At 25.0% G+C, this 27143-nt stretch overlaps 1 protein-coding gene across 1 annotated transcript; it reads left to right on the forward strand.

Annotated features, from left to right (window-relative positions):
- Positions 1–1992: 1992 nt before the first annotated feature.
- Positions 1993–26968, forward strand: LOC122538039 (fibrillin-2-like). Its single transcript, XM_043671765.1, has 19 exons — positions 1993–2522; positions 5539–5844; positions 7593–7838; positions 8612–8759; positions 9768–9982; positions 10771–10932; positions 13398–13550; positions 13689–13826; positions 14307–14562; positions 14629–14801; positions 14981–15285; positions 15487–16061; positions 16457–16551; positions 17526–17863; positions 18828–19279; positions 21156–21483; positions 23021–23273; positions 24027–24156; positions 25518–26968. The coding sequence occupies exons 1-19, from the start codon at positions 2420–2422 to the stop codon at positions 25921–25923; spliced, it is 4782 nt and encodes a 1593-aa protein (XP_043527700.1). The 5' UTR covers positions 1993–2419; the 3' UTR covers positions 25924–26968.
- Positions 26969–27143: the final 175 nt, after the last annotated feature.

Raw genomic sequence — 27143 nt, forward strand, 5'->3', positions numbered from 1 at the left:
TAATCCGAATACATATTCGGATAAAGTTAAATTGTTTTAATTAAAATAGTTTTAATTAAATTTAAATTGTTTTAATTAAAATAGTCAAGGAGAATACTGCTTTTGAGGAAATTTGAGACAGAACTTTTTAAAAATATAATTCTACCTTTTTAATATATTACAGATATAAAAAAAAAATTTCTTACCTTTCTCATATTACATCATCGTTACACGTTATTTATTTCGACTTCTTGGTTCCTCCTTAGGGTATATATACATACATATGTATGTAATTAGATCATTCACATGTTGTCATTGAAAGGGACGCAAAAAAGAAACTCCAGGTTCGACGATGATGCGTAAGCATACAGATGACCACCGTAACAAAATATTTGATTTTTTCACAACACAAGACTTTGTGATCTCTGGGTGTTACACGATCGTTACGGAGTCACGCGTGTCATGGTCATCGCAAGTTTGTTGGTTTGGTTCCCGGCCTACTGCCTGTTACTCCTGCTACCCGTTCTTTTTTATTTCTCTCTGTTACTGAGATTAACCGACATTCGTCGAAAGAAAAACACGATAATTTCTTTTTTTTTTATTGTTTTTTTGTTGTTATTTCTTTTTTAATACTTATGTCTGCTGCACGATGAAAATGAATTTTTGAGTAAAATTTTGTAAAACAATATTCCCATGTTTCTTTACGCCAATTAAAGGAAAAACCAATTTCTAGTAAAAAAGTTTTTTCTGTATTTTCTATAGAATATATTTAGATTCATTGAAAATCATAGCATGAACTATGATATTAACAGATAATATATGTATATAGTATGTTACATATACATATAGATTGATTTGGTATAGATTGGATCAAAATCAAAGAAAGAATATGTAAATAATTTTTATGATTATTACTTAACTAAACGTTATAGAATAACTAGTAAAAAAAAAAAAAATAAATTCATATTTTGTAAGAATGGTCTTGAATAGAAATTGGTATTAGTATTGGCTGTCTAATTTTTGATTTTTAATCAAGACAAGAAATGTATATACAGATAAAACATTTAATACAGATAAAAGTGAACGAAGGACGACACGGATGATAAATATGAGAGTGGTACGGAAATTCGCGAGATCAACAAAGCGTCTACTGTCCACAGAACATCAGCAAAAACGGATCTCTGACATCCAAGCGGGAACATATGCTACAGAAGAGGTCACTATGTAGTATTATAATCAACACATTCTTGACTCCCGAAGAGAGAGTTTCTTTTGAAAAAGAGACATACATATTACATAGCAATGAAATTAAAATTCTTATGGATATCTTCGTCATTATTATTATTATTAATTATACAGAGGTATATCATGCAAACATAAAATATGCAAAGTAATAACTCGGTGCAAGTTAATAAAATTCAAGAATTTTGGTAAAAAATTATTTCGGTAAAAAGTAGCATCGTATATTATTTGAATCGTTTTGCATTTTAAATGATTAAATTTTAAATTAAATAACAACTAATGAATTAATAAAATCAATAAAATTAATAACTTATAAATTATTATATAAAGTGATATATTGTTCATTTCGTGGTTAAAGTTTCTAATTATGGTTTGACAAGTAATCCATGTATGAAATAAAAATAATTAAACGACGAAATCATAAGTAATGACATATGTATTAATTCTATGTAATTGGGACTTTGTTTGTTTAAGCAACTATTTTATCATTTTAAGAACTGACGGAACTTAAGAACTAGCAATTATAAAAGTGTTGTTTAAATTAGCTGTAACAATATACATATGTACTAAAAGATACAGTAGTATAGCAATAAGTAACTAAACTGTATAAAATTTTCAAATTATTACACGTACAGTTGAAATTACAATTAAAATTATTTATATAATAATAAAATTTAGATATACAAGGATATATACATATAATAAGATATATAACGATATATAAAGACATATAATATACATATTAAGATATATAATGATATATAAGCAATATAAATAAAAGAGGAAAAAATCCAAAGATGTTAATAGAGTGAAGTTTTGAGCAAGTTTCGGATCTGTGCCATCACTAACGATAAGATCAGTCTAACATTTATGCGCGCGCATATGAAACGGAGACAACGCTGAAGAAAAAAAGGGAAACGATTCGTAAGATAGAGAAGGATAATTCGAGAAATAAGATGCGCACAGAAAGGTGCAGAGAAGAAAACCGTGCTACCGGCAAACTGAACGCTTTAATGCGTGTTGAGCGTTTGTTCGGAACGCATCTCCGAGAACGAAGAGAAACGATCTTTCGAATCAAGGATTTCGACTTCTACATTTTTTTTATCATTCAAATCATATACGGGCAACGACGATTTTCTTAAAAATTGTGAGAAGTTGAAAAAATTGTGATATTTGTATGTGACACTCGATTCGTTTTATGGGAATTTTAAGAAAGAAGATGATCCGAGTCATCGATCTGTGTGCGATTTTCTTTTTACTTGTGACTACTCGATTGGAACTATTCTCTTTGGACAAACAAGGTATTTTTCATTTAAAAAATTCTGTTTAGTAATATTCTGTACACAGTACGAGTAATAGTATACACATATGTATATATTCTACTTAATATATTCTATAACACTACATATAAGTGATATATTTTCTTTAATCTATTTTCGTTTTGCTATAATATAAAGTTAATTAAGATTTATTAATTAAGTTCAAATCATATTTTTTAATTATTTATCACTTAAAGGAAAAAATAATGAATTTAGAAGATAGAATCTCATTTAGAATAGAATATAAACATTGAGAAGATAGGTCACTTAATCAAGTAAAATTATTTATTTTATAAATTTTCGAAGGAGTGAAGAAAGCTATATGTCTCTATTCGAGACAATGCAGAGAAACAACAGCAAAATTTAGTAAATTTTTCAATTTTACTGTAATAAAGTAAGCGATACTAAATTTCGGAAATGTTTTATGATGTATATTAAAATGTACAACCTAATGTGTGAGCCCTAACTAGATGATAATATGATATCCAAAATGTTAAGTTAATCGAGAAATGTTAATCCGAAATATTTGTATTATTAAATAAGTATAGCAAACTCAATTTAAACAGGTTAATTGTCAGTTATAGGAGGAAATTAAGTGAATTTTTCAATTTAAATGCTAAATTTTTTTAGTTCACAAGGAGACGATAAAGTAAATATGCATTAAAGAGATGGCTTTCTTAGAATTGATAATTGAAGTTGATACGCATAAGTCCGATAGATTTTTAGAACGAATAATTGAAAAGTGTTCAGGATAGAATGCAAATTAGTATTAGTTAGATAACGACTTATAATTTAAGAAATAATATAAAAATTAAGAAATAGAGAATCTTTCTTTGGAGATGTATGTAGTTTCGAATTAGAGTAAATAAACAAATAACATAAATATTTACTTACGTAGCTAAAAATGAAGAATTTGTGTTTTTAATAATTAAATATAATTACTTTTCAAACTTCTGCTTTTTTTATAAAGAAATTTTTTTAAAAAGAATATAATAAAATTCGTTAGAATGATGGATATATTGATTGCTTTATCAATTTTAAAGCGAATATTTTTTTCTTTAATTGATATGTCATTTATTGGCATAAATTGTTCTCTTAAAATATAAAAAATACCAGAAATACAGTTTATAAATGAGATGTAATTTTTTTTTCACTATTACGCATTACTTCATGATACTGTTATTTTTATACTGTTATTACTTCATGATACTGATACTTTTGAAATGATTTCACTTAATTTAATTTATTTACACGGCTATTTTAATATTCAATGTATTTCTTGTTATATTGCGTGTTAATATAAATTATCAGAAAGAATCTAATAAGAAATTTATCACTTAGAGAATTTTAATTCATTGTGAGTGATTTTATCTGAAATAAAATTAAAATAAATAAATATAATATTTAAATATAAATAAGAAGATAAGATTTTAAGAAAAAAGTAAATTTTTTTTTGGATCAAATTTGCCAGTTAATTAATGTAAAATAATGGTATATAATAATAATATCAGTAAAATGTGGTAATTAGAAAGGGTTGTGTAGTTTTCGAATGAAACAACGAAGAAACGTGCGTGCTGGTTTCGTTCTTATCATTGAACAAATTATGGTTTTGTTATTATTCGGTATATATAGTCTTCATTGATTTATGGAGACTTCTAATTAAACATCATAGCAATTGTTTTTACTATTATATAACATATAAAAATGTATTCAAAAATTGTAAAAATTATAAATATAATATTAGGTAAAATAAAAAATTTATTATCGCAATAATATTATTTATTATTCCAAATTAAAAAATGAATGATAAATTAATACAACGTTGTATTTATTGTGTTTTTGCTTATATTTTCTAGCAGCAAATGTTAAAATTTATGGCTAAAGTTTAGCTTAAAGTAAGTTATAGCTTAAAATTATAATATCAAAAAATTTAGTACATAATTTAATACTATAACGTAATGTTTAGTACATAATTTAATACTATAACGTAATGTTTAAAAATTTGATGTTTAAATACAGCAAGCTATTGACTGAATACTGTTTATTATAATAAACAATATTATCCTTTATTAAACATATAACGAAAATACAATATCGTATAAAACATTTAACAAACGTAAATTAACATTTATGAGCTGATACTCATTCGTTTATTTCATATGTCGAAAAAGTTTAATTCATATGACTCATATATGATTGAATTCGTTTGGAGATACAATAGAGCTAAATAGGGAGTACCCTATATTACATTATATATATTTATATTATATCATATTATTCTATCTAATCATTTAAAATCTACATCTAAAAATTTAAAAAGATATTGTTATGTGAATAAACTATGTAAATGAGAATATTTTAGACGATATGAATAAATTTTGAATAAAATTGACACATATATAGTGTGCAATGTCATGAGCTTGTACTATTGTTATATAAAAAATTAAATGTAATATATCGTACAAAACGAATTGTGAAGCAAAGATGTAATAACAAAGATTGTTAAGAAGTATCTATCTACTACAATTGTTCTTCTTATCGCTGCACATGCTAGAGCGACAGGATGGATTTTGCAAGAGATTTAAATTCTGTGAAAATGATAGACAAATAAGATATAACTTTACGTCATAAGCTTATCATAAAAAATAACTATATTTCATGTCCTTGTTTTACTTTTTCCATGGCAATTTAAACATTAGAAACGATGAAAGAAAAATGAATCATTGAAAAAAACAAAAGAATAGTTATTTAACTTTTAATATCAAGTATATTGTAAAATTGAGAACCGATAAACTGGAGTTTCAGAGTCAACAATAGTTTTTAGGTATAATATAGATTTTTAAATGTCGACAGCTAAATATTGAGAATTTTGATATTTTAATCATTTTATGAAATAATGATTAAAGCTTTATAAAAAAAAGACTTATAGATTTATAAAAAAGAAAAAATTATTACATAGTTTTTGAGAGTTATTAGGTATATTTGATTTGTGTAACAGGAGTATTATTCAGCGAAGCTAGAATGGAAGCAGAATTTGAGAAATGCTGTGGGCTTGGTACTTCTTGGGCTTTGGAAGGACTCAAGTGTGAAAAGTTTACAGGACCGGTGTCTGGAGTACCAACGGTTGAACAAGGTCTTTGCTTAGAGGCTGTGGATATCTGTTGCATAAGAACTTATCACGAAGAACAATGCAAGAAAGGAAAGTTAGACGCGCATGCTGGTTTAGCATGTGTTTCCGATACCAAAAGCAAATATTCAGGACCGGGTGATTATCATCGCGACTGTTGTGAAGCTTGTAAATTAGGTAATTTTCTTTATATAGATATATTACAAATAATTTCAAAGAAAAAAATATTTTCTTAATCTTTTACTCTTCATTAGCTTTAATACTGAAAATTTTTAGATACGCAATTGTTATTCATATTCATTCATTGAAATCATAGTAGAAATCATAACGGTCACTGTTATTTTGCTTTTTACACTGAAAAAAATATACATTTCAATATCATATATTTTAATAATTTAAATAACAGGAGTTTTAATTTAATGATTTAATGGACATTAAAAAGATTACTATTTTCTTTCAATAAAATAAATCATAAAATATGATATTATTGGTCCTTATAATACATGTGTATATGACATGTAGAAAACAGTTATTTACACTGTTGACAGTTTTAATGTTTTAGACACTGTAGACAGTTTTAAAAACTTTTTTGTTACATCTTAGGTCTAGATTCTTTGACTAGGGGTAGATTCAAAACTAATTTTTAAATTTTCGAAAGTCAAATCCTTTGTAAGATATCGAAACTTTTGAAACTTGAATTGCTGATTTTATTTTGTTTTGAAAACTGGAGTTAATGCTTTTACATAAATTTTTATTGGCCACAGTTAAACAAAATATAAGTAGAAACATAACGATATACAAAAATATATAATCTAGATTCTTGTTTAAGATCTTTAGATTTTGATATTTTATATTATCATTTCAGAATTACAATACGCTCATATTCTTAAAAACAAAAGTTCATAGAGCGTTTGGTATATTTATTGATTTTATATTTTTCTTATTTGAGTTTCAACAGTTTCGAATCACGAATAAAGAACAAAGTTTCGAATTCTCGAAACTTGAAAATTTTTTACGTTTCGGGAGGTTTTGATGTTTCGATCCATTCCTAATCTTCAGTTAGAGTTGATAAAAATTAAAATTTCAAAAATAAGCTTGTAATTTAAATGAAATTTAATAATAAATGGAGGACAATGATTTGTGTTGAAAATTGATAATTCGTGAAAATGAAAAGTTCGTAGTTTGTAGGAATCCGAAAATTATCGTCCAGTATTGAATCAATTATTTAAATTAATAAGTTTTTAATTCTAAACGATTAACAATGCTTAAATGACCAACAAAGATATTTAAATGCAAGAATATATTTTTATTTAAATTTTATTTCTACAAATATTTTCAGATAAAATAATTATTATTCTCGTGGTCTGTATATTCGATATGTTCCCAGTCTTCACATTCGATGCACTGCATCCAATCTTTCTAAAAGAAACTCACGTTGTGTCAAATGACACAATGGATGATTTCTTCATTAGAATCAATTTCTAATTTGTTGAATTACTACATCTTTTCTTACTTTCTCTTCTTAACTGTTTTTCAACTTTTCAACTGATTGCTCTGATCACTGATTTATTACTAACATTTTAGACAATAGTGATATATGAAAAAAATTGCAAAACTTTTTACTATACTTAATAAATTGAATATAGCAATAGACATAATAGTATAAAATCTTTTATCAATTTTCAAAGTATACACTTACCGTGTGAAAATAATGGAAACAATGAAATAAATAATATGGCTCTAGAATGTATAGAGCAAAATTGTTAGATTCATTTGTTTTTTGTCAAATAAAGTGTTAAAAACACTTCAAGAAAAGTCAAAATTAATTAATTAATTAATTTTGGTCGGTACTGCATAGTCGACGCTTCCCTATGTAGTTTTAAAACAATGTTGTATATTTCAATACTTTCGAAATTTCATTAAAGGTATTTTAACTGGATCTATGGGACAAGGATGTGCTTTTAAGAAATTTACTTTTGGAAATCCATGGGATCCTGCATTTTTAGAATGTTGCCACGAAGCGTCACCAAGTACAACATCAGCTCCAACAGATTCTACAAACGCAACATCGTTCATTGAGACTACTGATACTTCATCCTCAATATCAACGTCTTCGTTATCTACTCCAACATTGGCTTCAACCTCTTCTTCTTTGTCAATACCTACACCTCGTAAGAAATAAAATTAAATTCCTATAAAAATAAATTTGTAAAAATGTATTTATGAAATACGATTAAACATTAATGTTTTATTTGTCGTTAAAAAGGTAAAGAATTTTAAGAATATAAAATTCTAATTGTTTTGTCATTTAATTATGATTCAGTCTAAAAATAATGATCAAAATTATTTGAAGTGTAGAAAGTAAAGTCCACAAAAAGATAACTGTTAAATAGTTATTAATAATAATTATGAAATAACTGTAAAATAATTGTGTGACTAAGAATTTCCGCGATTTCTTTTTGTATATGGCAATGTTGTGAAACGTATTTATATAGTACGAATATGATTTATTGTTTTATCCAGGCAATTAAAATTTCAAAGATAAATCAGATTATTTTATAAAAATGTAAAAACTCTTATAAAAAGATATGAAGATATAAGTATTTTGTAACATAGAAAACAATTAGAAGAAATTATAAATGATTTAACAACACAATTAAGAAATAAAAAAATAAGTAGAAAAGAGATAGATGTTAATAACAAATTACTAAATTTACACATATAAAAAAAAAGATCTAACCATTACTGAAATTTCTTAAAACCATCAAATTTTTTCAAAAATTAACTCTAATTGGAATCGTTAATAATCAAATTTACTTCAATTAAGAACTTCAATTTAAAAAAATATCTTACATTACTTTTCGATCAATTTACAATTAGTAAAAATAATTATTATTACAGTGAATAATTTATAATTAATATAACATACAAACTTAATTTATAGCATTAGATGACATCTGCCAACTTATGAAGGGATTATTGTGTTCTGACATTTGTGTTCCTACTCAAGGATCTTATTATTGTAAATGTCGTGAAGGTTTTAGTTTATTGGAAGATGGAAAAACTTGCAGACAAGATTTACCTATTGACAGGTATAGTTTTATAAAATATTTATACATTATATTTTAGTTTTATAAGTTTCACAATACATTTTTTAAATGTTTCTTGTTAAAGTTATGTGTATGTTAATTTTTAAAATTGATATACCATTTATTTCAGCATTATTTATATTTGGTATTAAAATAATTACATTAGTATTAAATTCAAACATTTTATTACATATATTTATATTTTATACAGTAATATATAAATTTATTATTCAATTTATTATTATAATACGATATTTTATTATTATAAAATGATAAAAATCTTAATAAATTTATTAATTAAGATATATTATTAATAATAATAAATTTCACATTCAAGTTTTTTATTTTACAAAAATGCTTTATGTTGTTGTTAAAAATTTTGTAAATAGACATATTCTTACTTATAGACACATTCAGACATAATCTATAAAACGTACTTTCTATAAAAACTTTGAAAAAACATGGTATTTCATTCATTTGGTCTTTTTAATATATTGTAACCTCAAAATGCTAAAAGTAATTTAAAAAATTTATTTATTTTTTATAGATTTATAATATATCTTGATATATTGATAATTAATACTTCCAGCTAATTTATTATTGATTATATTTTTGTATATATAATATTTCTATTATGTTCCTAAACAATATCTTTCAATATTTTTAGTTTTTTCCTATTTTAATATCTTAATCAATTGATTTAATATCTTATCAGATATTTGGTTTAGAGAAATCTATTGTATTTTAAATGATTACATTTTTAATGACTCTCAAAATGTTAGTTAAAATATTGCTATAATATGCTGCTATAAAATGAACGAATAGAAAATAATTAAAAATAATTAGAAAGAAGAATAATTATTTTAATTAATTAATTGTTATCTTACTTAAAAGAATTGTCCTAATATTAACCCTTTAAAATATTAATTGGTGTATTGAATATTTTAAAAGAAAATAAAGTTTTCTTATTCAATAATTATACTATGTAATGTGCAATTGCATATGGCATAGATGCAAGTCGAGCAATCCATGCGAACAACGTTGTACGGATAATGGAGTTGCAGTTACGTGCAGTTGCAATCCCGGTTACATATTAGCGAAGGATAAACATTCTTGTTTACCAAAAAAATTCGAGAACAAAAGTACAACTTCGGAGGATGATAACGAGTTTTTACCTCTTTGTCCAACTGGTTATCGTTACAACGCTACCAATCAAGTCTGCGATGGTGAGTATGACAAAGATATTAAATTTGTCAAATAATAATTTTTATCAAATATGAAGAAAGAGAGATATTTTTATAATATATGAATATTACAAAATGAAATATTTTTATGAATCAATTTTTATAATCAATTTTATATCGCGATCTTGCGAAAAAAGTAACAACTTGAAAAACTGGTTTTAAACAGAATTAGATATTATTTTGTTAATTAAAGAAACAATGCAGTTCAAAATAGTACCTTATCAATATACATTTTTCATTAATGATAGTTAGGACAAAATTCATAGGTATTAAAAGGTATTTATCGAATGTAATGTCACGCGAATTAGAAAAAGCAAACATAATTCCTTTTTACCGGCAAAATTATAAAGATCAATGAATAAAATTTTGATAATTGGTCAAAGGCTATCTCTGCAACATTTTATTCTTATAATAATTTAAAAGTTTTGTTTTTTGACTTTCATCACTTTTTTCCTAAAGATACGATATGTAAGTATTTACATTATATAAGATGCACGCTAATCGCATTACATCTTCGAAATCAAATTTGAATATTTAATTAATTCGTAATAATTCATTCTATTTGAATTGCTTGTTTTTATTTGTCATTTTAAATATATTTTGATATTATGAAATTCTCATTGTTCCATAAATTTCAAGTTTATTTTCAAGCGTATTTTATGTTTGTTTAACAATATGAGCTTTACCTTCGAGCATTTTCCTTTCTCTTATTTTGCATTGCAATTTCGCTTATGTCCATGGTCGTTGGCATTATGTGTTCCACTGCTTAGATGTGAACGAATGTATAGAAAAAGAAGTATGTCCTGGTCATTGCGAAAATAATATAGGATCTTATATATGCACGTCCAAAGATAAACTTAGATCTGTTTCTTACGAAGAGGATACTTGTCCTCCTGGTTATCAATGGGAACCCGCTACAGGTCTTTGTACAGGTATGAATCTATTTAATTTTAAAATTACTAAACCTTTTTAATGTACATTTATCGTAATTTATTTTATGATTTCCATTTTTAGCAAATATATTTATTTTATGTATTTAGATCTTTTGAAGAAGAAAAATTCCTGTAAATCTAAACAGATCAAGTATTTACATAATACTGTATTTTTTTATAACTTCATAAATTAATATACACAAAGATAATGTATTCTTAGAAATTATGAAGTAAAAATAGTAGAATTTTCTACAAATACAGATGTGTCTAAATTTAAAATTGATGAGAAATATTGATTTCAATTTTGATATCATAAGTTGCTATTGTTCTTAACAATTTGAGATGACATATTATTTTGGATATCATTCTAAAATATAACAATACATTAAGTTTATGAATGAATTTTTCTTCATCTACTATTGAAATATAATCTTTTATTAAAAAAAATCAATTGTTATTATTTTTGTATACATATTTATTTATTTAAGTTGCATTAATCATATTTATACAGTTACTACTGATAGTGTAGATTTATTGATCAATAGATTACTTATAGATTATTATTATTTAAAATTTTTAACAACTGGTGATTTAGAATTCACTTAATTTAGCTTATCCATGTAAAATACTTGAAATATTTGAGAATGAAGAATCTTATTGTTATGAATTACACAATATTTACAATTATTCGCAATTACAATTACATTTACAAGTATTTACAGTTACAAATAATAAATATAAATTATTTACATATATATACAATAAATAAATAATAATTATTTTATTTTTAGATATATTGAAGAATTTAGTTTTCCAAGATAAAGCAAGAATGTGACTAGTTAATAGTTAGTTAATATATTTAATGTCATTTATTTTTTTGAGCAATTTTGACTTTAGTTTTATTTTTATCAATCGTACCGATAACTAAAATAGATAATATTTTAAAACACAGTTTTTTAGTTTTTTAAATACTCATAATACTTTTGGCTTATTTTTATAATATCAACATGTAATAAAACAGATACGTACTTATTTTTTTTAATTTAAATTATTTAATTTATTTTATGATTTTATAATATTTCATTTTATTAAAGCGTAATTGATTTTTAATACTACCTAGATTAAGATTACTTTACATTTTTACTTCGAAAAAATTATATATTTTTTATTAAATATATTTATATATCTTTCCTGTTTCATAATTTTAAACAATTTTAAATGGTTTTTATATTTTTATATCGTAATTATTTTTAATCCAATCTTTGCAATTTTTTAAAATTGGATATAATCTCATCTGTCTAACAGATTTATTCAGAATATTTCGTTAATAATTTGTATCAGTCCTTAAGGAAAATGAATCAGATTTTTCATTCTTTTTAATTAATTATTCATTAATAGAATACATTACTTAAGTTGATTATCTTTAATAATTTTTTTGTCTTCTATTAATTTCTAATTGAAATTTAATTCTTGCTATCGAAAACAAAATATATAAAGAAATATTTGCGGTAATATATAAAGAAATATTTGCGTAACTGATTTATTGGATGTTATTATTATTATTTTTACATTTTCTTATAAAGAGTTTTTGTTTTAAACTTTAAATGCCATTCATTAAATTTAAAATAAAAATTTAAACATCTAAAATTAAAAATGAAGTGTTTCTTATAATTTCGAGAGCGATATTATATTATACAAATATTATTTGCTAGCAGTATCATTTAGCAAAAAATAAATTGGGATACTGAATATTAGATATCTGTTCTATTATTTATTGTGTTGTGTGATATATGTTCTATTGTCTGTTATCTATTGTTCTATTATCATATAAATGTTTTTAGTTTAACTTTGAACATACCAATTTTTAAGATACAAGAATAGTTTTTTTTTGTATGTATTTAGGAATTCCAAATTTTATTAAATAAAATACAAAAAATTGCTGGATTAATACTTGATTTTGAGAACATTTATTACTAAGATGTATGAGAATCAATTTCTTTATATATTAATAATAGCTTCTTGAGTTAATGAATTTCTTTTGACAATGAAATACTTTGTATGTTAGCACGTGTAAGGATTATTTTAATAATAGCTTCCGTTAGATTTCGTACAAAAATTATATGAAATATTATGGGTATACTACTAAAGTGTAATTATACGTATAAAAAAATAAAAATATTTTGTTATTATTTTACATAATATTTAATTGTATGAGAATTAATATTTGAAAGTCATAATTAATATTTATTATATTAATATTTATAATATTAATATATTACGTTAAGCTGTTATTAATATATTATATTAATATTTATTATATTAATTATCTTTCAATAAATATTGAATTTAAATGAGTTCAATAAAAATTGAAATTATCTACTATGATTTTTTTACTCATGAAAGCAATATTTTAGCATTAATAAGTTAATATTTCGTGCATGTATTATTTTCAATAATTATTTTAGATATTGACGAGTGTCTTATATTATCAGAACCATGCTCCGGAAGAAAAAATTTTTGTGTTAACACTCAAGGTAGTTTTAGTTGTCTAGAAATGAAAGGAATAAAATCTTGTCCCGCTGGATTTAAATTCAATAAATTGTCACAGCAATGCGAAGGTATTTAAAATGTTAAATTAAAAATGAACTACTTAAGAATAAAATTTATTTATTTAATAATAAAACCTTTCTGTGATCGCGATACTAACGAAAAGATATCAATTTGTTCTTTTTTTCTTACTGTTTTTCTTTTTTTAGATGTGAATGAATGTGCAGAAGGAATTCATAGCTGTTTGGAGGGTACAGAGGAATGTCGTAATATTGAAGGTGCTTATGAGTGTGATGTAAAATGTGATAAAGGATTTACCTATAATGTTAATTTAGGTACCTGCACAGGTAACTATTTTATGTTTTATTAATGTGATTATTATTTAATGTATTATGAATGTACTTTTCTTTTTTAATATGCTACATGAGATGAACTATTTACATTAATATCTATTACATTAATAATAAGTTTTTCCTCTGATATTTTTAGCTGTTTTTATAGGTATGTGCATGTATATAAACTTTTTCCATATCTTAACTAATTAATCGTCTGAAAATAGTCTACTGTGAACACTAGTATGTGAATTTACGTTGACCCAGCATGTATCTTACTTGCATGTGAGTAAGAATTTTCTTACATCTTTTTAATAATACAATTTTCTTAATCTTTTGTTTAAATTCCGAATGAATTGAATAACTATTCTATAATTTTTTTTTATTTTAATTACAAAAGTTATTTTTTATTAGTTTTTATATAATTTTCATTGAAAACTTTATGAAAACATTGCTCTTTTTCATTTATTTTACTTATACATATTATATTTGTAGATGTGGATGAATGCTTCGGATCCAGTAATCCGTGTTTAAACTTAAATACCACTTGCAAAAATATAATAGGTGGTTATGAATGCTTACCCTCGAATCATTCTGATCTTTTCTTAACTGACAAATTATTGACTTGTCCTGCGGGTTATAAGCCGATAAATAATTCTAAGGAAGCATGTATCGATGTGGACGAATGTAAAGAACAATTGCATTCATGTGAAGAAAATGAACAATGTATTAATGATATAGGTAGTTACAGGTAAGTTTGTAATTAATAATGTTAATCATTGATATACATACAATTTATTATATTTTATTTAATTAGATGCGAACCATTAAATCATAAAGATATCAATTTGGATAGAAAGATTAAAGATACTCAAGCTTATTCGTATAGAAAGGAACACAAATCAGTAACTTCAATTTCTCCAGTTGTTAATCAAGCAACGACTTGCAAGGAAGGTTTCGTGTTCGATCAACAAAGTTTAGATTGTATCGGTATGAGAATATTAAAATTTTATTTATTTATTTTAATTTTATTAACTATTGTTTATTTTTTTACATGAATTTTTTCATTGAAATAATTTATATTTCATTTAATAAAGAATTAATTTTATTTCTATCATATATTAATCTGATTATTTTAAATTTTAATTCTTCTTTAATTCTTCTGACAGATATCGATGAATGTAACAATGGTTTATCAAATTGTGGAATCAGTGAACAATGTATAAATTTCTGGGGTGGATACAGATGTTCTCCAGTATGTCCGCCTGGCTTTCAGCTAAGTAATAATAGTCACTCTTCGAATGAAGAATCTTGTCAAGATATAAATGAGTGTGCACTTGGATTACATTCTTGTAATGTATTAACTGAATTTTGTCTTAATACAAATGGTTCTTATACTTGTGAAGTATTTACAACAACAAGTTCAACAATAATTAACAGACCATTAAGTATTAAGAAAAATCATATAATGCAGGTATTAATATATTTATTGTTTCTCTGTTTTATTACAAACTAAAAATTCATTTCATATTAAATATATTACATTTATTCGTTTATTTTTAAATTTTCTTTATGCAATTCTTATACAACTTAAATTTTTCAAATCATTGGATATTTCTTTCATAGTTACAAATAATCTGAACGCTTAAAAAGATTCGTATAATTTATTTTATAGAATCATTATTTGTTTTTTGAACCATGTGATCTCGGATATACTAGAGATATAAAAAATGGAGAGTGCATAGATATTGATGAGTGTGCAACAGGATTGGTTTGTCGAGACTACGAACAATGTTATAATATCCCAGGCAGCTTTAAATGTTCACCACTTTGTACCACTGGCTGGTATTTTAATACAGCAATAAAAGGATGCCAGGATGTTGACGAGTGTCTTTTAGGCAGCCATGATTGTCCACAGGATACCCATAAATGTATTAACACGAATGGTTCTTTTTTGTGCGAGTTGATACCGCCTTGTAGCAACGGTTATAAGAGATCTTTCGATGACAATTGCATCGACATCGATGAGTGTTTGGAAAATCTGCACACTTGTCGATTAGAATTACATCAGTATTGTGTCAACAAAAACGGTAGCTTTGAATGTTTGACCAGATTACCTTCTTGTTCACCGGGTTATGAATACGATCTAGCTACTAAACAATGCGAAGATATCGATGAATGTGTCCTCGGCCAACACAAATGTGATCTTAGACTTTCTGAAAAATGCTTCAATCTACCTGGAACCTACAGGTCTATATTGTTAATTTAATATTTTATCATGAAAAACTGAAATTTTCCATTTCTTCTTTTATAGATAGTTTTATGTCAAATTAATCTATAACTTCTTTCAATAAAGTAACAAAGCAAAAAAGGAAAGGAATTAAAATGTATTACAATCTACAATATATTTATTATTATTTTATATGATTTCTTATTGGTAGCTTTTTTATTAATATAAATTAAAAAACATACATAAATACGTACGAACTTAAAGACAGATTTTAAATTTCTATTATACAATAGATTTTCGTGTTATTTTTATATTTCATATTTTTTATATAATCAAAGAATTATTGAAATACACAATTTGAAATTTTTATATAGAATAAAATTAATAAATCATACTCGTACTGTAACGTGTTTAGATGCGAAAGACCTGTATCGTTCGAACAACGTCAACATCAAAAACCTGCTTGTCCTTCCGGTTTTAGATATCATCCCCGATTAAGGAAATGCACAGGTATATTTTAATATATGTTAATTTTCAAATTTAATTTACTTATAATGGGAACTAAAGTAGTATATATATTTTAAAATATTCTCTCTCTCTCTCCCTCTCTCTGTCTGTCTGTCTTTATCTCTATAGTAGACTATAATGCCTACTTAATCTAATTTCTACTTAATTTTTATACATTTATAGATTAATCTAATTAATATAATTTTTATACATTTCTCGTCTTAATTTATAAATATACAAAATTAATTAAATAATGTATAAATTAATTTATAATAATTTATAATTTTTTTCAGGATGAAAATTGAAGTGTTTTAAATTAACCATGTAATCTTTATTTATTATATTTTAAAATATTTTAAGACAGCATTTATGTTTGCTTATTGCATGTGACATGTAAAGCATACTGCACTGTTTAAGCTATATTATTGTTGTAATGTAATATATATTAATTTGCAATATGTTTTGTTATTGCTTACGTGTGTAAATATTATAATATTGAAATACAATTATTTTAATTTAATTTCATTTATTCATAATTCAATATCAACTTTTTAAATTTTTTAAATTAAAAATGATCATGCATTATAAAGACTATTCATGATTATTCATTAGTCTTTTTTCAAAGCTGATTATTTTTAACTATTGTCTATTATCTAATCTAATAATGTATTTGCATGTAAGTAATCGTTTACTTGCAATTGCTTTATTTCAAATAATCATTATTATTAAAAATTTATTTCCTCGCTCAAGCAGTAAAATATTAATCGTCTCAAGTTATTTATTAGTTAATAAATAACTTATAATCACTAAATTAATATTAATTAATAATTATAAGTCAATAATAATTATAATCACCAATTTTTGTCATAATATTATTATTGAACATGATAAATTTTGATAAATTTTAAATCTTTTGAACAAATTACTTATGAGAGATAAACTGTTATATGTTAAACTCATATATATATATTCCACAGATATAGACGAATGTGCGGAAGGTTTGGATTCTTGTGAAGGTGAAGTTTGTTATAATCAACCAGGTGGTTATAGTTGCGCAACACCCCCAAAACCGAAAACTAGGAAACCACCTACGACACCTTCACCGACACTACCGAACAAAAAGTGTGCCTCTGGATTAAAACTTGTTAAAAATTATTGCATTGACATCAATGAATGCCGGGAAATAGATGATGCATGTAGTAGCAACGAGGACTGCATTAACACTATAGGAAGTTACACATGCAAATGCAAAATTGGTTTTAGACGTGAGAATTTAACTCAAGCCTGCGTGGATATTAACGAGTGTCAAACACGGGTATGTATTTTGATGATGTATTAAATAGTTATGATGTTAATAATATCAATAAATTTTATAAAAGATTTTATTTACAATTTTTACTTTAAACACTAATGCCTATAAGATTATACGTCTACTATAAAGTTTTTTCTAAACTTATCTTTTTAATGTCAATAGTTACGATTTAATATCCAATTATATATTTCAAAATTTTTATTCGCTTTTGAAATTAATTTATTTTTTGCAATAAAAAATATTCAATTTATATGTCGAAAAATTATATTTTTTACAAATCTTGCAGACGTGCTTTTGATATTTTTATGTTTGCTTATAAACATCATTTTATTGATAACTGATTTCATGTAATTATTATAACTGATCTTGGTCAGAATAAAATATTTTTTAAATTAATTTTTAGTTACCCAAATTACCTAAACTCAGAAAAATTTAAATTTAAATTTAAAAGATATTCTGACAATTCAAGAGCTAAATTTTTTTAGCTTAATATATGCTTAATATTTATATAATACATACGTAATACATTAAAAGATTATCATAATGATAGAGCCAGGAATCTATTTGCTATATATTTTATAAATTACTATTTCCCGATTATTTAGAAATATTTACATATTTTAATTATTCTATGTTTTTGAAAACAAAATAAGTTCAATAATATTTTCTTGGTACTCTACATATACATATGTATGATAAAAATTATAATAGATATATACATGTAATCATATTTAGAAAATAAATATTTAGAACATTTAGAAAAATAATATTAGGAAACTTGAGCTTTATATTTTTGTATTTTTGATGCATTATTAATAGTAATGAAATATAAAATTGAAGCCAATAAAAATAATTGTTATCATTATTAATAAAATGATATAATTATCATTGTAATTATCATTGTAATATGAAATAAATTTGATTGAAATTACATTTAAATGTAATAAACGTAAAAATTTCGTTTCAGGAAGATATTTGTTTGCAAGGTCAAAGATGCGATAATACTATAGGTAGTTATACTTGCACTCGTTATCTGTCGTGTGGTACTGGATATACTCTGAATGCAGCCACTGGAATCTGCGAAGATGACGACGAATGCCTGCTTGGTTTACACGATTGTAGATCAGGTTATCAATGTAGGAATACACTCGGCTCTTTTAGATGCTATCGTAATCCACGTATACCGGTCCCACAACCTCGTGTTGACACCACAACGCCACTGACAACTACAACTAGTAAATCAACATCTACATTCAGATCTGTTACTTCTACTTCATTAACTACTGAAAAAATGTATAATTGTCCACGTGGATTTGAACCTGGTTCTGGAGGAAAATGCGTTGATATAGACGAATGTCAAGAAGATTCGAGTATTTGTGGCAGGACGATGCGGTGTATGAACACTGTTGGATCTTATAGGTATATAAAAGATTTGTTTTATTTGTATTAGTCAATTTATTTTCTTTATTTTACAGGATGAGCCATCTACACAAATTGATCACTTTAAACTATTTGTAAACTATTTATTTAATGAAAACATGTTTAATTTAATAATTTATGTTATACATATATTATTTTCCTCAGTTCGATACTCTTTTAAGTTATTAGATGAGATTACAATATTGTCGAAGTAAAGAAAATAAGATCTACAAACACTTGAAATTCTTCATGTTCTGTTGTTTGCTAAATAAATTTACAAATATAATTACAAATAGACTTTTTCAAGTCTATTTTCATATTTTTGCACAAAAAATTTACGCAAACTTTTTCATTAGCATTTTGTAGTATGCATTCCTCAATAAAATTCTAAAATTTTATTTAAAAGGAAAACTCGTAGTTTTCACGATTGTGTTTATTCGAAATAAAAAAATCAAAAAAATTTTTAATCAATTTCAATAATTTGAATATGGCAAATAGCAGAATAAGAGCGAGGAAAGAGAAGGTTCAATTTAAATTTAACTATTTAATTTCTTTTCGCGGATTAAAAGATAAAAAAGGAGATTTTAAATTAACTCTGATATAAACTGTAATAACATAATATATTTGAAACCGTTTATCTTAGGATATTATTAAAAAAAAAAAAAAAAATACATGCTTTTGAGAAAACTACATTCAAACACGTCTCCATATACCACTATCAGTGTTGTATTTTAAACAGCTAAAACATTTTGAAAGTTCAATTATCAAATTTTGTGTACACATACAGAGTATACAATTTACAAGGTACAAGTTTTTAAGTACTTCCGGTTATTATATAAAAAAAAAGTTCAAAATAAAATTTAGTTAGCTTTCAGTCGGCTATATAAAAAATTTTTTAAAAATTACTTTTTTGAAAAAATCTCGAGGTAACCTTGAATTTTTTAAATAATACTATATATTTTTGACCTTATATTGTAATAGAAAGAGCATTAAGACAAATTGAACAATTTACATAATAATCTTAACATGACCTTGGCTCTTGAAATTTCGTCTTAATCAAGGAAATCTTGTTTTATTGCCATCAAATTACATCAAAATAATTATCTTCAACAAATAAAATTTCGTTGTATATTATATTATTGTAGACTAATATATTATATTATTAAAGACTATAAATAACGTGTATTTTATTTGATAAAATAATTTTCATAGTAATATTTCTCTTGACTAAGACGAAATTTCGAAAGCCAAGGTCGTTAAGATTGTTGAATTCGTCTCGATGTCAATATAGTGCTATTTAAAAAGTTCAAAATTATCTTCAGATTTTTTTGGAAAATTTTTATATCTAAATTGTTATATTCACTGCATCAATTGAAAGCTGACTAACTTTTATTTATTTTATCAGAAGTATCAGAAAACTTGTAGAAAATTGTCTATTGATAAGAGAAGATAATTTTTCGAGAAAATGCAAAAAATATCAATTTTTCAACAATTTAGAATACAATAAAATAGAAGATTAAATTAGTAGCTTCATCTTCTGTAATGTACATTTAATATCTATATGAAAATGGATACCTATTTTCTTGATCTAAAAATCAAAAAAATATTGTATATTGTTTAAATTAATTTTACACTAAATTAATTTTATAACAAATAAGACGAATTTATATTATATTTTAATATGAAATTTATTTTTTGGAGTATTTTTTCCTTGTTGTTAGTAAACAATTGCAATAGAATATTCTCTTCACATTTTGATGTATAAATCTTGTAAATTGCAACAATTATTTTTGTCAAAATAATGGCTAAAACGTAATTTGGACTGTTATAGTTTTGAATTTAATTCTCGAATAATCGTTCAATATTTAAATTTCAGGTGTGTATCTAAAGTGATATGTAGTAATGGATTCACTTTGGATCCAATATCAGGACAATATTGCATTGATATCGATGAATGTGCGAATGGTACTCATGAATGTACTGCGGATCAGACGTGCGAAAATAGACTAGGTGGTTACGTTTGCACTTGTCCGCCAGGACACGTTGCTGGACCGAATAAGGACTGTGTTGATATCGACGAATGTAGTCTTTATGGTAATGTATGTGGATCAAATAGTCGATGTGAAAACACCGTTGGTTCATTCCGATGTAATTGCGAAAGTGGTTTTGAAAATATTGGTGGTTCTGCTGGTGGTAGTTGTCAGGTAAATTACAAAGTGTTATTTTTTGTTATTTAAGATTCTTATTATAATTAATTAAATATGAGATATTCAAAATATGAAAGATATTCAAAAATATGAATATTAGATATTCGAAGGTATGAAGTCGAAAACTTGCATGCATCCAACAGTATGTACGTTAGTGAATCAGTGAGTTATACCTACTTGTTAATTTTCATTCTAAATATTGTAATTGACATTATGTGATTATACCACTAGAACATTGTTATTATCGTATAATATGTTTCAACAAATTAATCAGTCACATAGTTTGAGATGTTCACTACTGTATTTTGCAAGATAAATTAAGATTACGGATATTATATTCTATACAATCATGAATATCAATCATAGTCATCACACGGCGAGATATTCAAGACGACGGTTAAAAACTTCTGTTGCCTAGCCAAATCATTCAAACATATATTCTTTTTCAAAAGTCTCAAGTAAATACCGTATTATTCTTTTACTAGTAAACATGACGTTTTCTTCGTATCATAGCTCACTGTATCTAGTATTCTTATAAAGATTGTAAATACAATAGTGCAGAAATTTTAGAAAAAATTGTCTGATATTACAAATCAGAAAATACAACCACTGATTGTAATATATGCAATTTTATCAAAATATGAAAAAAATATTCATAAATAAATTTGAAGTATAACGTATATTAAAGAAAAAAAAAAATTATAGAGTTCGTTAAACGAAACTTTAAATGAAACTTTTTTCTAATGTTTATACATAGATTAAGAGAATATAACATTTACACATGATAACATTCATAGATTAAAGCAAAATCAAATATAAAGCGATTTAAGAAAACAAACATGAGAAAGTTATTAACAGTGATGAAAAAAGTTATAAAGAGAAGAATTGTTAATATTAATAACGAAAGAAAATTCACAAAGTAATAATCCCTAGTAAGAATATTCGAATTAACTCCTTTGCTACCATAGTCTCATAAAGAGACATAAACACTATTGTGACGCGAATATTTCCTTGATGGCGAAAGGGTTGATATTCAAATTTAGTTAAATCATTTAAAAAAATAAATAATTTGAAAAAAACGCTAGGAAAGTGATGCTTTTTCATAACATTTTCAATTCTATAAACTTCAATTGAAATAGTAACAATATTCATTTTATGATCTATGTATATCTCTCGCCATATAATTTTATATGTTTATTTGGCCAAATGAAAGGAAGACTTAGATATTTCAATATTTCAATACTTATATATTTCAAAGTTTAAAATTATTATAGATAATCAAATGAAATAAATTTTGTTCTTTACGATAAATACTTACAAATATTCGATGATTATATTGAAAAATAATAATTGATTAATAATTTATGTCGATAATGGAAAAGAATTTTTTCATTCATCTGTATCTTTTTTAAAATGCAGAAGTGGTGTAACTTATCTATTGATTCATCTTTTTATTTATTAATGAACGTAATTTTATTATTAAGAGAGTGTGAACTGTCGGATTAATTCCTGGATTTCTTATTTAATATTTTAGGATATTGATGAGTGCCAACGAACCCCTAATTTGTGTCAACATATGTGTTTTAATGTATGGGGTAGTTATAGATGTGCTTGTAAACCTGGATTCAGGTTGAATCCTGATAATCGTTCTTGCACAGACGTCGATGAATGTACGGAGTTCAAAAAGAACAATTTGTGTATAGGAATTTGTGAAAACACACCAGGAAGTTATGCTTGTAAATGCCCAGATGGTTACAAACTCGGATTTAACGGTCGTACTTGCGAAGGTATTATTATTTTTATTTGCTTATTAATCTTACATTTACTTGTTAATTTTGAAAATCCTCCGAAAAATGATGTACCTAGATTAATATAAAATTATAAAGTAAAAAAGTGAAAATATAAAATGAATTTTTCTTACTCGGGATTTGATTTTTGAAATAATTGCTAAATACACGATATTTACGTAACTTTTAAGTTCAGAAATCTAAGAAATACCAGCAATAAAATATAAATTTAATTAAGAAATATTAATTTCTTTTAATGAAAAGAATGGTAAAAATTTGGTTGCTGAGTGCAACTCAGCAACCAAATTTATTTAATTTTCAATAATTTATTTAATTTTCAGTATTTTCAAAGCATATTATTATTATTGTTTTCAGATGAAAAAAATCTGTTTTTTTTTTTTTAATTAAGTTTTGTATTTCATTGCATTGTCATTGCGGCAGTATAATACATCCTTAAAAATTATTTATCATTAATTGTAACGGGTAAATTGTAACTATAAAAAATTCAATAGTAAAACGTGGCGTATGCACGATAAGAACTCTTGTCGTTTATTAAAGCGTGTTCTATCTCCATTATCTCGTTGTTACACACTTATCGTCTGTACTTGACCCAGTCATCGGAAATCTGGGCCATTACTTGAATCTCAAGTTGTTTCATCTGTCCTTGATTTTCTTATGACAATAACACATCGTGACAATAATACAACTGTTGTAATTTCTTTCAAAATAATTGATTGTTTCCTTTTTTTCAAGATATCGACGAGTGCCAAGTAGAAAATGTCTGCAGAGGAGCAGATGAAATTTGCCACAACACCAGAGGTGGCTTCCGTTGCAATAAAATAAACTGTCCCACGGGATATCATCGTGATCATGAAAGAAAAAAGTAAGAATATCTCCAATCGAACTTATATTAACAAAATATTATTCTAAAATTTCGACATCATAAATATTTAGAGCAGCTAATATAGAACAAACTTATAATAAAATATACAAGTCATTTTAATTATCGTTTTGGAAATACACAGTAAGGGTGATCGTTGCGAGATTTGTCGATAGTGAGGTGAGACGTCTCAGGCGCATTCGTAGAAGTTGGAGAGGAATATGCACGTAAACCAAACCGAATCGAACTATCTTCACTGTATCTTGTGCTACTCGCGTCGCGTTTAAGTCGGTCCTTATGCATGTAAGGCCAACTCTCTTTATGTCCTTCCCAATCACGGATCAAGTCGTCTTGTTTTCGACTAAAATGTGTTGTTGACAACGGTCAGTCCCATAAAATAATTCTCGCAATCAGAGACACGTCCCCTACAATCATCGTTTCAGATAATAAGTAGAAACTTTTGGAAAAACTAAATTATTTTTTATATTGATCATTTTATGATAGTTGAGGAAAAAATTTGTCACCAAAATATCGTAAATAATATTGTTTCTTAATATTTGCTTTTTATATACGAACTATAATTTTTTTTATTTTTATATTTAAATTTGTTGTTTTATCCATTTAAAGAAAACTATTTTTTACCATTAATCACTATCAAAATTTATCTTCGCATATTATTTAAAATACTTGAATTAGTTGAATGAAGTTGATGAAATATCTAGTATTATACAAGATTTTACGCTATATTTCTGTTATTTTTATGTGATACAAAAATATATATCAAAAAAAAGTTATTTAAATTCGACAAATAGTTTATGATTTTTGCTTCCAAGATAATTTTTGTTGACATTTTTTTAATGGTGACGACATATTTAATTTAATACAATGACGCATTCAATATACTACTTGTTATTACTATAATTTTTTCTTCGAATTTGAAATAAGACAAACTGATTTATCCTTTGAACCATATAAAAACATTAAAAAATATTGATAATATGGAAATATAATTTATAACAAATCCGTCTTATATAGAGAAAGACTATTATATTATTTTATATATTGTTATTATATATACATATATATACATATATATATGTGTGTATATGTATATATTATAAAATGTTTTGAAACAAAAAAAAAAGAATATTTTATTTTAATTCACTTATACACTTTAATCTCCGCAACTATTCATTATTTGAAAAAATATTTGAAATAAAACTTGTTCTCTATCGAGGAAAATATCTTATATTATAATCACACGCTAGATTTGTCTAAATGGAACCGTACATACACACAGACATAAAATTTAATTAATTTTTGTGTAAGCATTTGTTGAGACTAGTAAATTATTGAAATTGCAGCCGATGTGTAAAATCCTGGCCCTGTCGTATCAACGATCCAGCTTGTCTTAGACAACCATCGCATTATTCGTACAACTTCATCACTCTTGTGAGCATGTTACCGATCGCACCCAACAAACCGGAAGAATTGTTTAAAATGAAAGGATATCACATGCCAGGGTCGACGATGCAATTCAGTATGACCTTCTTGGAAGCGCGTGCACCACCTGGAGTACAACGCGCTACGGAATCGTGTTTCGCATTGAAAAGGCCTGCACCACAGCAAGCTGTTTTAATAATGACACGAAGCATACAAGGCCCCCAGGAAATCGAACTTGATTTAAGTATGGAAGTTTATCATAATACGTTCTTTGCCGGAAGTGCAGTAGCAAAAATTTTAATTTTCATTTCTCAATACGAATTTTAATAAGTCCTGAAATTTGAAAAAGCAAATGCTTAATTTGAAGAAAAATTGTCATCTAGTTTGATTGATGTTTGTATTAATAAGCTTTAAATACCGCAATTTAATTACTTTACAGTCGATTGCCTTTTCTTTTTTTACTCTTATTTTAAATTGCATGTTTCGATATTAAAAGACGCAATATTTAAAGACGCAAAATGCAACAAAATTTAAATATATCACGATTTTAACATTCTTTTACAGTAAATTGGTTTCTTAAAAAAAGTATTTCTTATATTTTTAAATTATAATTAAACGTGAATTATATTATATAATATTTTTTGGTAATTTTTTATGTCTATTGTAAAGTGCTTCCATTACATTTTACAAAAAATGTTAAGCAAGATTTTTTCATTTTTAACGCAAAAGAACTATAAAAAGCATTGGGGATAGCTATAAAAAAGAAAGATAAAATGAATTATGACAAATGGAGCAGTAATTTCACATTATATTTTCAGTAAATAAGTTGATTTATATGTACATAGGATACATTAGAGTTTGTACACATGAGAAAACGAAATAAAATCATAATTAATCGTTCTAAATTAAATTCCTTCCTATTACTATATTTTGTAAATATATACCTTATTAAAATCGCAGTTTTATAACACGCTTCAATAACGAAACGTTTCTTTTCGCTATATTTAACAATAAGTCTATTCTAACGATCATATATTATGTACGTATACAGCAATTTTTCAAAAAATTTATCTGTCCAAGTCAAAAATGACAATATTTGTAAAATATTTACAATTATTGCAATATATTTAATAGCATATGATGACAACATCGCTTATGTTAGTATCCTATCAAAAATTCTGTATACATACATATTATGTGAGCATATAAATATATGTATTTTTTTGCTGCGTACTTGATATTCTTTTATAGGTTGCATATCCTAACGTATCTGAGATCTTTAGCATTAATTGCTATCTAGTTGTATAAAACAGCCACAACGTGATTTGCAATGTAAAATATCGATAAAAAATAAAATATAGCTAACAAAATATAATTGTGTATTGATCGATACATCCTTACTTGTAATATATGAATACTAACAATAATTGAGACCAAATATGTATAATCAATATTAAAATCAACAATTCGTATCAAGCAAATGGGTTGCGTATGAAAAATTTCTGACGAGACACGTGCGTTTGACGCTTATAGGAAATTCCATTTTA

Source organism: Frieseomelitta varia, unplaced genomic scaffold (assembly GCF_011392965.1).
Source record: "Frieseomelitta varia isolate USP_RPSP 00005682 unplaced genomic scaffold, Fvar_1.2 scaffold_954, whole genome shotgun sequence".
Lineage (NCBI taxonomy): Eukaryota > Metazoa > Arthropoda > Insecta > Hymenoptera > Apidae > Frieseomelitta > Frieseomelitta varia.

What these genes read in the sequence shown, in the direction of transcription:
- LOC122538039 (XM_043671765.1), top strand. Translation starts at nt 2,420, where the DNA reads ATGGGAATTTTAAGAAAGAAGATGATCCGAGTCATCGATCTGTGTGCG. An exon ending in AATGATATAGGTAGTTACAG is followed by an intron (nt 14,563 to 14,628) that starts GTAAGTTTGTAA and finishes TTATTTAATTAG; the next exon opens with ATGCGAACCATTAAATCATA. An exon ending in CCGATTAAGGAAATGCACAG is followed by an intron (nt 16,552 to 17,525) that starts GTATATTTTAAT and finishes TATATTCCACAG; the next exon opens with ATATAGACGAATGTGCGGAA.